General features: G+C 37.4%; 1 protein-coding gene across 4 annotated transcripts in view; it reads left to right on the top strand.

Annotated features, from left to right (window-relative positions):
• slc4a3 (solute carrier family 4 member 3) overlaps positions 1-10,109 on the top strand; it is a 56,547-nt gene extending 46,438 nt beyond the window's left edge. For all 4 annotated transcript variants that reach the window (XM_027164474.2, XM_027164475.2, XM_027164473.2 and 1 more), the window contains 11 exons: positions 151-373; positions 1,187-1,402; positions 2,143-2,291; positions 2,662-2,856; positions 3,967-4,179; positions 4,861-4,950; positions 5,152-5,318; positions 6,784-7,037; positions 7,219-7,388; positions 7,821-7,994; positions 9,121-10,109. In XM_027164474.2, the coding sequence (XP_027020275.1) occupies positions 151-373; positions 1,187-1,402; positions 2,143-2,291; positions 2,662-2,856; positions 3,967-4,179; positions 4,861-4,950; positions 5,152-5,318; positions 6,784-7,037; positions 7,219-7,388; positions 7,821-7,994; positions 9,121-9,198 (1,929 nt within the window). In that variant the 3' untranslated portion in view covers positions 9,199-10,109. The remainder of the gene's footprint in view (positions 1-150; positions 374-1,186; positions 1,403-2,142; positions 2,292-2,661; positions 2,857-3,966; positions 4,180-4,860; positions 4,951-5,151; positions 5,319-6,783; positions 7,038-7,218; positions 7,389-7,820; positions 7,995-9,120) is intronic.
• Positions 10,110-12,809: the final 2,700 nt, after the last annotated feature.

Here is a 12,809-nt window from a genome sequence, read left to right as displayed (position 1 = left end):
GTCCCTGCTATAACAGAAGCTTGTCTCAATTTTGTAAGATTCTGACATTGGACTTTTTGTGTGGTATCTGCTCAAGCACAAAGCAGTATTAAACAAGTGGCATGGTGTGACAGTTCTATGTAATAGCTCTATCTACCCCACTCTTTTCAGAACTTCCATGAAGTGGCCTACTTTGCTGATGACCGTCAGGATCTACTGAATGGCATTAATGAGTTCTTGGACTGTAGCATTGTGATTCCCCCCTCAGACGTAGAGGGCAAGGACCTTCTGAAGACGGTGGCCTCCTTCCAGAAGCAGATGCTTCGCAAGCGCAAGGAGAGAGAGAATAAGAAGAGCATGACTGGAGTGGCAGGACCTAATCAGGAGACCAAATGTAAGTGTGATTTCTATCCACAAATCTGGCACAAAATTAGCAACATAAGTAGACATAACATGGTAACGCAATGGGGAGCGTTGCCGTCTCAAAGACTCATGCTCCCTGGACTTTCAAGTTTGTGTGATTATAAACTTCACTAGATTATGCCTAGCTCTGGTGGAAAAGGTTGTAATAAAAAGGTGCTATGAAAAGTGGTGTTACAAGTATAATTTTAACGCAAAATAAAATAGCATAATAAACACTGTATCTATGGAAAATATGGACCAGTATTCTGACACTAGTCAGATGCTAGTGTGTTCCTAATAGTCTTTCCTCATGTCAGGGAGTTTTTCCATGACTGTCTTCTTTGGCTTGCTAATTTTAATTAATTTGAATTTAACATTTATAATTTATATCCTGAATTTGTACATTCCTGTAAAGCTGTCTTGTGACAAATTTCCAAAGTGCTATACAAATAAATTGAATTAAACTGAATGGAATTGAATAGTGTGTGTGTGTGTGTGTGTGTGTGTGTGTGTGTGTGTGTGTGTGTGTGTGTGTGTGTGTGTGTGTGTGTGTGTGTCTGGATATAACCTGTGATTCCCTTCCATAGAGGTTTGTTGAATTATGTAATCCTGTTCAGTCCTATCTTGTTCAATTTCTTCTACTGACATTTAAAATATTCACTTTCATTTTGCAGGGCATATTTATATTTTATTAAATAATTCCAGTCCATTTCAGTTGTAAAAATGAACTTTCGCTAAACTTAACAGTTGAAATGAGTACTAATCTGACTAGTCTAAATACAGTATATCATGTACTTTGTGTTAGATCTCAGTCAAGATGATCAGGAGGATGAGGAACTGGAGGTGGACCCACTCAAACGCTCTGGGATACCATTTGGAGGACTTATCCATGATATTCGACGCCGCTACCCACACTATCTAAGCGATCTGAAGGATGCAGTAGATACGCAGTGTATCGCCGCTGTGATTTTCATTTACTTTGCTGCCCTCTCACCAACCATCACTTTTGGAGGACTGCTTGGTAATTGAAATGTCTGCTATAGAGTTTATAATATCTTTTATTACTCACATTTTAAATTATTATTTAGGAGTAAACAATTATACTCAAGGTTCTATATGAGTCGGATCCATCCATCCATCCATCCATCCATCCATCCATCCATCCATCCATCAATCCATCCATCCATCCATATATTTTCTGTGGATAACATATATGTTATCCAACACAGGGTCATGGCAACCTAGAAGCTATCCCAAGGGACTCGGCACAAGCTGGGGACACCATGGACAGGGGTCAGCCATGAGCTAGATCAAAATAAAATAAATTAAAATACTAATCATTGCCAGCAATCCTAAGATCAGGTTACGGCCAGTGCTGGGTTTTACATTCCTCAAGGCTATCTAGTTTCTTTCTTTCTTTCAAACATGCTGGGAGGTAGATTGGCTATGACATAAAATTGGCCTTAAGTGTGTCTGTATTAGCGCATGGAACCCTGCAAAGGACTGGTGTCACATCTTTTATGTATTCCCAATTCCTACCCAGTTTTTTGGGACAGGTTAGGGATCCACTGTACCCTTAACCAGGATAAAGCAGTTAAAAAAAGTTTTTCTCCCATTACTGACTGAATAGAGTTAAATGTTCTCGCTATGAGACAGGTTTATATATATATATATATATACTGTATGTATGCTGTCAGAAGTTTCATTTGAATTTGTTACCATAAAAAATGTGTTCAGACACCAATGTTCTGGTTTATTTAGGAGAGAAGACTCAAGGTATGATGGGGGTGTCTGAGCTCATTATCTCGACATCAGCGGTCGGGGTTCTGTTTTCCCTGCTGGCAGGACAGCCACTGCTCATTATAGGCTTCTCTGGGCCTCTTCTGGTATTTGAGGAGGCCTTCTACAAGGTAAACTCCCCTTAGACCACATAGCCACAGAGCCCACCTAACAGATTTGTCAGTGCTCAATACCATGGACTTACTGAGTGGTGAAAGTTTCATAGCTCATTATATTACTTCATACCGAATGTGTTAGAATGATGATAATCTTTTAGACTTCAGCTTGATATGATGTTGACTCACTCACTGGAGATTATCCAGGAATTAAAGTTTAATCCATGACTAAAACACCACTCTGCACACATCGTTTTAGTTAAATAATCAGTGATATGGCAGTTCAACCAATTAAATATTCAAAAGGTTTTCCTGCATTAAAATTTTAGTTTGCACTAAATTGGGCTGTCTTTAAAGTATTAATTTCTCTGCTCTTTTGGATCAGTTTTGCCAGGCACAGGGCTTCGAGTACCTCACGGGTCGAGTGTGGATCGGCTTCTGGCTCATTTTTATTGTTCTGGTGATTGTAGCGGCAGAAGGCAGCTTCCTTGTGCGTTATATCTCACCCTTCACTCAGGAGATCTTTGCCTTTCTTATTTCTCTCATCTTTATTTTTGAGACCTTCTCCAAACTCTTCAAGGTAATAATTCAGTGCACACCATCACCATTTGGCCAACTTATTTAGGGATTAAATCCATGTGTATTAAATTGAAAATCACACTATTTAAAACGTTGTCTGAGAAATGAACTGTGCACATGGTGTATACATGGTGTAGAAGTGCTCCTCACTCACTCACTCACTCACTCACTCACTCACTCACTCACTCACTCATTTTCTACCGCTTAAACCTTATACCTCGGGTCACGGGGAGCCTGTGCTTATCTCAGGCGGCATCGGGCATCAAGGCAGGATACACCCTGGACGGAATGCCAACCCTTCGCAGGGCACACACACTCTCATTCACTCACACACTACGAGCAATTTTCCAGATGCCAATCAACCTACCATGCATGTCTTTGGACCGGGGGAGGAAACCGGAGTACCCGGAGGAAACCCTGAGGCACGGGGAGAACATGCAAACTCCACACACACAAGGCGGAGGCGGGAATCAAATCCCCAACCCTGGAGGTGTGAGGCGAACGTGCTAACCACTAAGCCACCGTGCCCCAGTAGAAGTGCTCCTGTGATACAAAAAAAAATTAAATGGTTTAATTGTGTACACCAACCTTCAAATGGTACAGTACCTTCATTTCCTCTTGAGGATATAACCGGAATGTCAATCATGTGTGCCCTGAAATGTAGAATTAATGGTTTGTATGTGTAAATCTGAATTTTTTAACCGCTCAGTCTCAGAATTTAGCTGTTTCTATGGAAACACCCCATAACTGATTACATTCTAATCTACACTATGTTAATTGGCCCATACAATAAAATACAACGAGGAGTGTTTGACAGACATATAAAGTTAAATACTAACTACGTTATTCATTTTTTTTTTCTTCATTGCTTTTTGTAGTCGAAATTTATGTAGATCCTTAGGTGGGATTGCTTAGAGGCAGCACCACTTCTTTATATATTATATAACAGATAAAGAGATTATAAATTATTACAGGATACACGTTTATTAGAGTAAAGACAGATTTTAATAAAGGATGTTTAGTATGAGTATATTGTGAATTAGAGTACTTGGATGCAGTTACGGTGGCAGTTTAACTGTAGAAGCCAATGACGTTTTGGTTTTGGTTGCAGGTATTCCAGGAACACCCTCTGATGAAGAGCTACCCAGTCTCTCCAGACCTCCCTGTGTATGGACCCACAGAATCAGAAAATCTTGTTCAGACTGCAAGTCCTCTTCTAAACCAGCCCAACACTGCCCTACTCTCCCTTGTGCTCATGCTGGGAACCTTCTTTGTGGCCTTCTTCCTTCGAAAATTCCGCAATAGCCGCTTCCTTGGTGGCAAGGTAAACGCTCCACACCTACTGTATACTTACGTTGATCCTTTTGTATTGTGGTGCATTTATACACAAATAATGTTCTGTGTATTTGTGGAATTGTCATTTTATTGAGCTGTACTGCACTTGTATTACTATCTCATGTTGCACCATGGTCCTGGGGGAAGTTTATGTTGTCTTAGATGTACATGTGTGGACACAGCATACATTTATTAATTAACCCACAAGGCAAATAAAAGCACCAATGTGTTGCCGACTGTATTGTTCAGGTTGCTTGGAAACTATGCAAAAACGTGGTAACTAGCATAATAAAATAACACATGGCAAGCTTATTAGCTAGCACAGTGTATAATTGCAGCCTAAGCAAAGCAAACAAGTATAGGAATGACTATACTATTAAGACAAAGTTTTTAATGTTGAATATACAAGACATGAACATCTAGTATGTTTTGCCCAATGCCTTTATTTTACATCAAAATCTTTCAATTTGTTGTATAGCAACATTTTGCTGGATTTTTGTTTATATATATATATATATATATATATATATATATATATATATATATATATATATATATATATATATATATATATAAGCATGTTACAGAAGAGAGCACGCAAGTAGATAGGGCCTTGAGAAGTCTTTTCTTTTTTTCAAGTTATACTGATTCTCTATTTTGTTGTTTAAAGGTCAGGAGAATTATCGGAGATTTTGGCATACCCATCTCTATTCTGCTATCTGTAGTCGTGGACCTCTGCATCCCTGAAACTTACACGCAGGTAAAAATGCTAAAATCTAAACTATTGAGCAAGAGTGTGTATTCTGATGTCCTCTGCTTGCTCATACGCTTTATTAAATACTTGTCTGTAATTGAAGCCAGGTTTCTTTCAGAGTGCATATTAGAATGCGGTTAAATGTTTGGCATGGCTCAGTAACCAGCGAGGCCTGGGATCTGAGCATCAGTGTTTTTGTGGTTGCAGAAACTGAACGTGCCCTCTGGTTTCTCGGTCACATCTCCCGACAAACGAGGCTGGTTCATCAACCCATTTGGAGACAAACAGGCCTTCCCCACATGGATGATGGGAGCGTCTGTAGTGCCCGCCCTTCTCGTCTTCATCCTCATCTTCATGGAAACGCAGATTACAACGTGAGGTTTACATTCAGTGTCTTTGTGTTTTTCTTGTATCTACACCGAATTAAAATCCTATGGTGACACAACAGATTTACATTACATGTTGTTCTTACAGAGGTCATTTTGTTACCACAGATCTAACCATAGTAATCAACTCAAATCTAATCCAAACCAAGAAGCAAGTTCAACAAAGCATTCAAACTCATTATTTTTTTTTTCTGGGATATGATATGATTTTTAAATGAAAACTTCCAAAAGTACATATAACAACTAATTTTAAGGCAATAATATTCATTACTTTTACATAAACACATAAACTGCAAATTGTAGAACCTATGGACCTTTTTTTATCTCATTTTTTATTAGCTGCCTTTTAACCAGAGCAAATCATCTTTCCGATCGAGTCTTTTGCTGCTAGTTTATTCATTTGTTTTGCTTCTCCAATGATAGATGGTCCCATGAGTATGACATGTTCCTTGTTCAGCAAAATCCTGCATGTGATATGAAAACAAGTATAGGGTTGTTTTGAATGATGACATATATTGCAAGTGACTCATAAAAATGAATGCGAATTGCTAAAAATATCAAGTCTAACCAAAAGATATTGCTAGTAAGGGGAAGGTAGCCTGTTTAATTTAATTTAAAATACACAGTTTTTTGTTATATAAGCTTGAAGAGTTAGGTTATTGCTATTTACACTAGCTATAATACATTATGTAATCAAATAAAAACAGTTTAAAAAATAAAACTCAGAAATGAACGCTTATTGGTTTTCTTGCTTCTGATTAGACAGAAAGTGTTTACATTTCAATTAAATATGTTTTTATTTGTCTAGCAGTTTTAAGACATTCACAAAACAGCTTTACAGGAATATAATGTCAGGAATTTTGTACATTTCCTACAAATTAGGTAGGATGCAAATGAAAAAACAGAAAAGTCAAAGTATGGCTAACGTACAGGGAAGAGGACAAGGGATAAAGAAATGAACAGACTTAAAAATGCAACATAAAAGTGGTAAAGGAAGAGGAAATCAAAAGTATTGGAACACAAAGCACTAATCCAATATTCTAGTATAAACAGTCCAAGGTCAACAGGGCAAACAGAGAAAAGGAAAAGCAGAAACTAAATAAACAAACAAGAATCAAAACCATAAGAATCAGATGTGCAACAGGTGTGTCTTATTAAAAGTCTGTCGACTGAGTGCCCAGTGGCCATGTTTGGTGGCTGTGAGTTAATGGAACCTGTGGATCTATGCAAGCCAGAGCTGATGGTGGCAAGAAAACCTCCAAACATGGGCACATACTGTGTATTTCAAGGCACAAATTAAAGTGGTCAGTGCAGTTAAGACAATATGAATTATCTTATGGAGTATCATCACAGTCACATACTTATACATACATTAGCTGAAAAGAATCTTTAGTATGGTATTGCCATTAAGGTTAACATTAAACTCTATGTCTCTTTCTGTCTCTCTCTGCAGGCTGATAGTAAATAAGAAAGAGCGTCGCTTGCTGAAGGGTTCAGGTTTCCACTTGGATCTGCTGCTGATCGTGATACTGGGTGCTCTCTGCCCACTCTTCGGTCTGCCATGGCTGACAGCTGCCACTGTGCGTTCTGTCACTCATGTAAATGCTCTGACAGTAATGAGCAAAGCTACAGCTCCTGGAGAAAAGCCCATGATCCAGGAGGTTAAAGAGCAGAGACTAACTGGGATGTTTGTGTCCATTCTTGTGGGTAAGAGAAGTTTAGCAAAGTTAAATAACAATAAATAAATAAATAAATAGATAGATAAATAAATAGATAAATAAATAAATAATTTATTTGATGATGATTTTGCACCATGCCATTGTATTTTGTTTCATTATTTCATGCTTGCCTGTGCTAAAATATCTGTACTTCTTTCTGAAACCTGCAGGCATGTCCATTGTGATGACAGATGTGCTGCGGCATATTCCTCTGGCTGTGCTTTTTGGTATTTTTCTGTACATGGGCATCACCTCCCTGACTGGCATCCAGCTCTATGAGCGCATCACACTCATGGTCACACCTGCAAAACACCATCCTGATCACAACTATGTCACTAAAGTAAGGAGACATGAAAGCATTTACAAGATTTCCTCTGCTCTCTTAAAAACATGCAGCACTTGTTTCTGCTCAGTTGGAGGCAATCGGGGGGGGGGGGGGGGGTTAACAGCTGTACGCTTGGATTCAATTAGAGTGCATCGGGTAAAAGCATATTCTTATTTACTAAATAAATGTCATGAATAAGTTGTATAGAGTTGAATCGGTTTGTAGGAAATGTCTTATTTTAAATAATAAATTCAAGAATTTTTGTTGGTTTATTTCCTTGGAGAAACATTCGATCACTTTATGATGGTACCCCTAAAATCCTTTTGATGTACCCACTAGGTGGTGCCCAAAACCTCAATTTCTTTTTTTTTGTCCATTTAAACTTATCTTCAATATTTCTGAGTAAGCCTCATTTCACTCTAACCACTTTTTCTCATGTGTCCCTAGGTGAAAACATGGCGTATGAACATGTTCACAATAATCCAGTTGTTATGTATTGCGCTCTTGTGGGTGGTGAAGTCCACTGTGGTATCCCTGGCTTTCCCCTTCATTCTCATCATGACCGTGCCGCTGCGCAGACTCATCCTTACTAGGATCTTCGAGGAGAGGGAGCTGGCAGCTGTAAGTCATGCTCATAAATTTTTTTTAAAGACCGTCATTTCTAAACCTGGAAAAATCTAAAAAAAAACCAAACACATTTCATTTTTTGACTCCCAAAGACACAGAGGTCCTACATCATTATCTTTCACATAAAACATTCACTTCTTTTCTGCCCTAACAGCCTGTTTAATGCATATAACATTTATTTAACTCTTTCATGATAAAGTTATTGATTTTTGAAGTAACCTGGAAAATGTATGGTTTTGTGATGAAAGTTCAGTGAAGCCTATAATGTTAAAACTAAAATTATGCTTTTAAGAATCTGTTAGCAAAGAGCACGTATGTTCTATGGGCCATATTCAGTACTGAGATTTAATGCTAATCTTTCAATATTGAAATTGCTCTTAATTGAATTGAATTAATTTATTGGCTTGACAGTAAATACACTAAACATGCTACAGAATGCATTTGAGGCTATTATTAAATACTTAAATAGTCCACTATAAAGGTGCAGGTGAGTGCTTTGTCAGCTTGTCCTTCAAACCATGAGCGGATTCTATTTACAGCAGATCTCATTAAAATGAACAAAAACACTGTCATTATTTTATTAATTAGACAAATCAAAACAGCAAATTAGAAGTGTGATAAAATAGACTAAATTCTATCAACAGATTCAAAATGTCATAACCCTGAGGATTCATCCAGCAGTATACTGTATGTACTTGTATCTGCAGTCCTTTAAGAGGCTTGCCAATTGTCTGTTTATGATTTATTGCATTTGACAGCAAAGAAAAATCTGTGGTGAAGATGGTGACAGAAAAAAAAGGACAATTGTAGCTACAAAACCCAAATCCGAATAACAAAAATCTCCTATACTTTTTTCTTACATCGGTTCTTAGATTAAACTTTCTTACATTATGGCTGATCTACTACATGACCACTTTCTGGTTTCTTATGTATGCAAGTGTGGCTTTATTTTTGCTAGTTTGATTGCATCTGCATGTCCCTCATTAGCAAAGCTTTGCTATTTTAAAGCAGGTCCATTGCGTTTGGCTAACTAGAGGCAGGCACATAAACTTTAGGGAACATTCTGATCCCCTTGAATGATGTATTTCATGTGAACTCACATCTAGTTTTCTTCCCACAGTTGGACGCAGATGAGGATTCACCCAATTTTGACGAAGATGGTCGTGACGAGTATAATGAGATTCACATGCTTGTGTAAACCCTGGTCTCCAGTGACAGGAAAAAAACCCTGGGTAAAGGTGACACTGGCCATGATGTATGATGATGAACTCAGATAATCTTCTTAAGAATTGTGTAATGTGTATATTCAAACATTGTACTTATTCTGTGTAAAATGGAGATATTCATGCCAGAGATTCAAAGAATTTAGCTACTTTGTGTGGTTGTTATTCCTATTTATTTGTTATAGAATTTTTACATTTTTCTTCATAAGTGGTCTCCCTAAAACTTGATGATGTCTAGTGTTTCATAGTCCTTGGCTCAGCACGGTATACTGCTTTAGCAGCAGTAACACACACATTTTACCTCATGAAGTGTTTGTTAATGAGCTGATGAGGTGAGTTTATTGTGTGAAAGCAGGTGAATTGCTAAAATATAAGGACTCTGGAACAAGGATCTCTGAACACTACACCATGGATCCCACAATGGACCATGCACCGTAAACTGCTGTATAAAGTCAGGATTCCCTGAATGCACTGCATTTAGCAGCCGACTTGTTGTCAGCCTTTTCACCAGTGGTGTACTGTAAGTACTGGCCAGAGAATCCGGATGATTTTCAGTAATAGTAACATCCATCTGAGAACCCAACAGGTTTTAAAAAAACATTCTGTGAATTTCCATTTTTTTTTTTGTATGTAGTGTTATAAAATGCTGTCATGAAGACACTAAGTGAGATTTCTTCTTATATATCGTAATATCTAAGCTTTTTATTTATTTGATGTTATTTATTTGCTGTAAAGCACAAAGTTTTCTTCAGATCAGCACTTACTTGTTTAATTTGCAATGACATGCGGATGCCATGAAAGAATCAGCAAGAGACATTAGTATGGACCCTTATACTTTCCTAAACTTTTTCTTTTTTGTTCATAATAACATTTGTGTTCACAATAAGTCTTGTAGTTACATTTTTTATGTTACATTTGATTTATTGTTTTATTAGAACACCTAAAGCCATAGTGTACATGATTTGAGGATAGCATATATACGGATTATAATGTTTAATTATAAAATCAATCTTAATCCACTGGCTGCCGAACTGTCAGTGTATATGGCTGTGCATAGCATTAGAGCTAGTAATGGAAGCGAGAATGTTTGGCTTTACTTCATTTTGCTGCCAAATCAATAGATGAGTTCAGAGAGGAAACTTGGCTTTGGTCCCATCTATCAAACTTTAACTAGTTTAAAGGAAGTGCAAGACCTTTTAAAATCTACATTGTTCCACAGCCAACAAATAAGCAGTTAAAGTTCTTTTATCTTTTCCTTTATCTTTTTACACAAAAAGTCCCTCAAAGGACCTTCGGAAGCTCTGAGATGGGTTTGGTGAACTTTCATCCGTGCTTTTCATGTGAACTGAAGTATTATTGTTTTCTGTTTCATAATGGATTAAAAGACATAGATAGTGAAAAAGTTGCCCTTTAGACTGTAAATAACCTCCTGACCAGTTTCTGTTGGTTGTGTTATATCAGTGTGTACTGTATTTTACCCAAATAACAAAACCAGGTTCAGTTTTTCACACACGCACACACGCACACACACCGTTCCACAGATTTTTATTTATTTAACTGACAGCTTTTGAGGATTGTGAAATTCAAACATAAGAGATTACTCAAGACCAAATGCTGCTACCCATTTAAACAGGTTGACAGTTTTGAGACCACACAAAAGTTTCTAGGGTGGTTGTCCACAAACTTCAGATGTGAGCACTGTATTGATTCCAAAAGAGTTGGGCAGTAGTTACAGTACAGATGTGTGATCAGGGAAATGGTGACTCGGTGGCTAAGGATCTGAGTTAGTGATCTGAAGTTTGAAGAAGGACTGCCAGAGAACCCTGAATAGCTCAGTTCAACTGAAGACACTTTGGTTAAAATAATCTGACACATGAATAAAAAAAAATAGTTAGAGATGTATTTCTTTAGAGTAAAATAAATGTTCTCAGGTTACTGGCTACATGTTCATTCAAGTTCTCTGGTTTCTCCCGCATCAAGAAAACCTGCCAGTATGGTTGAATGCTTGGTGACTCCAAATTAGCTGGTATGAATGAGCATGTAAAAGTGCATGGATACAGTCCTGGACTGGCACCTCATCCAGGTTGTATTCCTATCTCACAACAAGAATTCTTGGATTAGACTCATGATCTTGCATCAAGATAAAGGGGTTACTGAAAATGAATGAATCAATTCTTGAAGTTCCAACACTGCCATTATGTGGTTTGTTTTCTTTAAAGATATCACATATATGCTGAATATTTAATGACCACATGGGTCACAAACACTTTACTGTAACTTTACAAGTGACTTGGTTTCCTCTTGACTTTTGTTCTGTAGGCTAAGCCATATTGTATTGTGGCTGTAATAACGTGTCTGCAGGCAGCTGTAAGAATGACGCCAATGGCACGAGTGCTTGGACACTGACTTGTAAAGGAATGGTCTGAATCAACAGCGATGGATAGGGAACAAAAGGAGCTCTTAAACAGGCATATATTGTCATGATGGCTGGCATTTCTTAGGTAATTGTGGTTTCCAAGACTGCAGACTTGTTGCTTATTCAAGCAGACTAATAATCTGCAGGGCTACTGTTCAATGGGGATGTTTATAGGCTTGCTCAATGCTGGGAGAGAATACACCTGTGCAGGCTGGAAAGTCACAGATACCTGTTCTTTAAACATTTCACGGGCCATAGTGTGTGTGCGTGTCAGTGTGGACATGTGCAGGAATGATAGGAAATAGAAAGTTAAAACCATTATGTCTGTAAGTGAATCCAAAGGTGTGTGGATAGTATGTGGTTTTTCAGTTATTTGGGTCATGATAAAACAAACAAAGAAGGGTCTAACTGACTAATGCCACCCCAGTTGCTTAATAACCTAACCACCTGATCCCATAAATGATGTGTATGTTTTTGTGTAACATTATGTCTATTCAATTTTTCATATTTCCTTTATTGCATTTGACACTCAATGTGTGCTTTACTTTCCAAAAAGCCCCACTTAGAGGCAAGTTAAGACAGTGAAAAATGGATGAAGTCAGATTTTATTAATTCTACAACCATTCTTCTTTAACATATTCAGCTCTTAGAACTATGGAGCAAACCGCAAGTTTATCGATGTCTAAATAGTACTTTTGATTCATTGTGGAAAAAGTAAACATAGAATGTGGGGAGAGTTTAATGGAAAGTCCTTTTTTTTTTCAGAAGCATATTTTCTACAATTTCATTTACATTTTTAAGCAGTCAGTGTTTATATACAGAATGGTCAATGAATATAAAAGTCTGCTTTTCATTTGCAGTAATAAATCGCAAGTTGTTTTTTGTGAAAAAAAAAGGAAACAAAGATAAATTATGTCAGAACTTTTTCCACTTTTGATGTGAAATTACAACATATAAAAATGAATAAGAAACACTGGAGAAAAAAATTGAAAAATGGTTAAAATAGGTTGGCTGCATAAGTGTGCACACCCCATTTTAATTATGGATGTGGCTGTGTTCAGAACAAACCAGTCCCATTCAATCATGTTCTAAAATAATTAGCATACAGCTGTCATCAGTAAAATTTTTCTGATTAACCTCAAATAAATATCAGCTGTTCTTTATTGTTGG

The sequence above is a fragment of the Tachysurus fulvidraco genome, chromosome 6 (genome assembly GCF_022655615.1).
Source record: "Tachysurus fulvidraco isolate hzauxx_2018 chromosome 6, HZAU_PFXX_2.0, whole genome shotgun sequence".
In the NCBI taxonomy this organism is placed as follows: Eukaryota; Metazoa; Chordata; class Actinopteri; order Siluriformes; family Bagridae; genus Tachysurus; species Tachysurus fulvidraco.
Note: the sequence above shows the minus strand (reverse complement) of the source record. Positions and strands in the feature narration are given on the sequence as shown.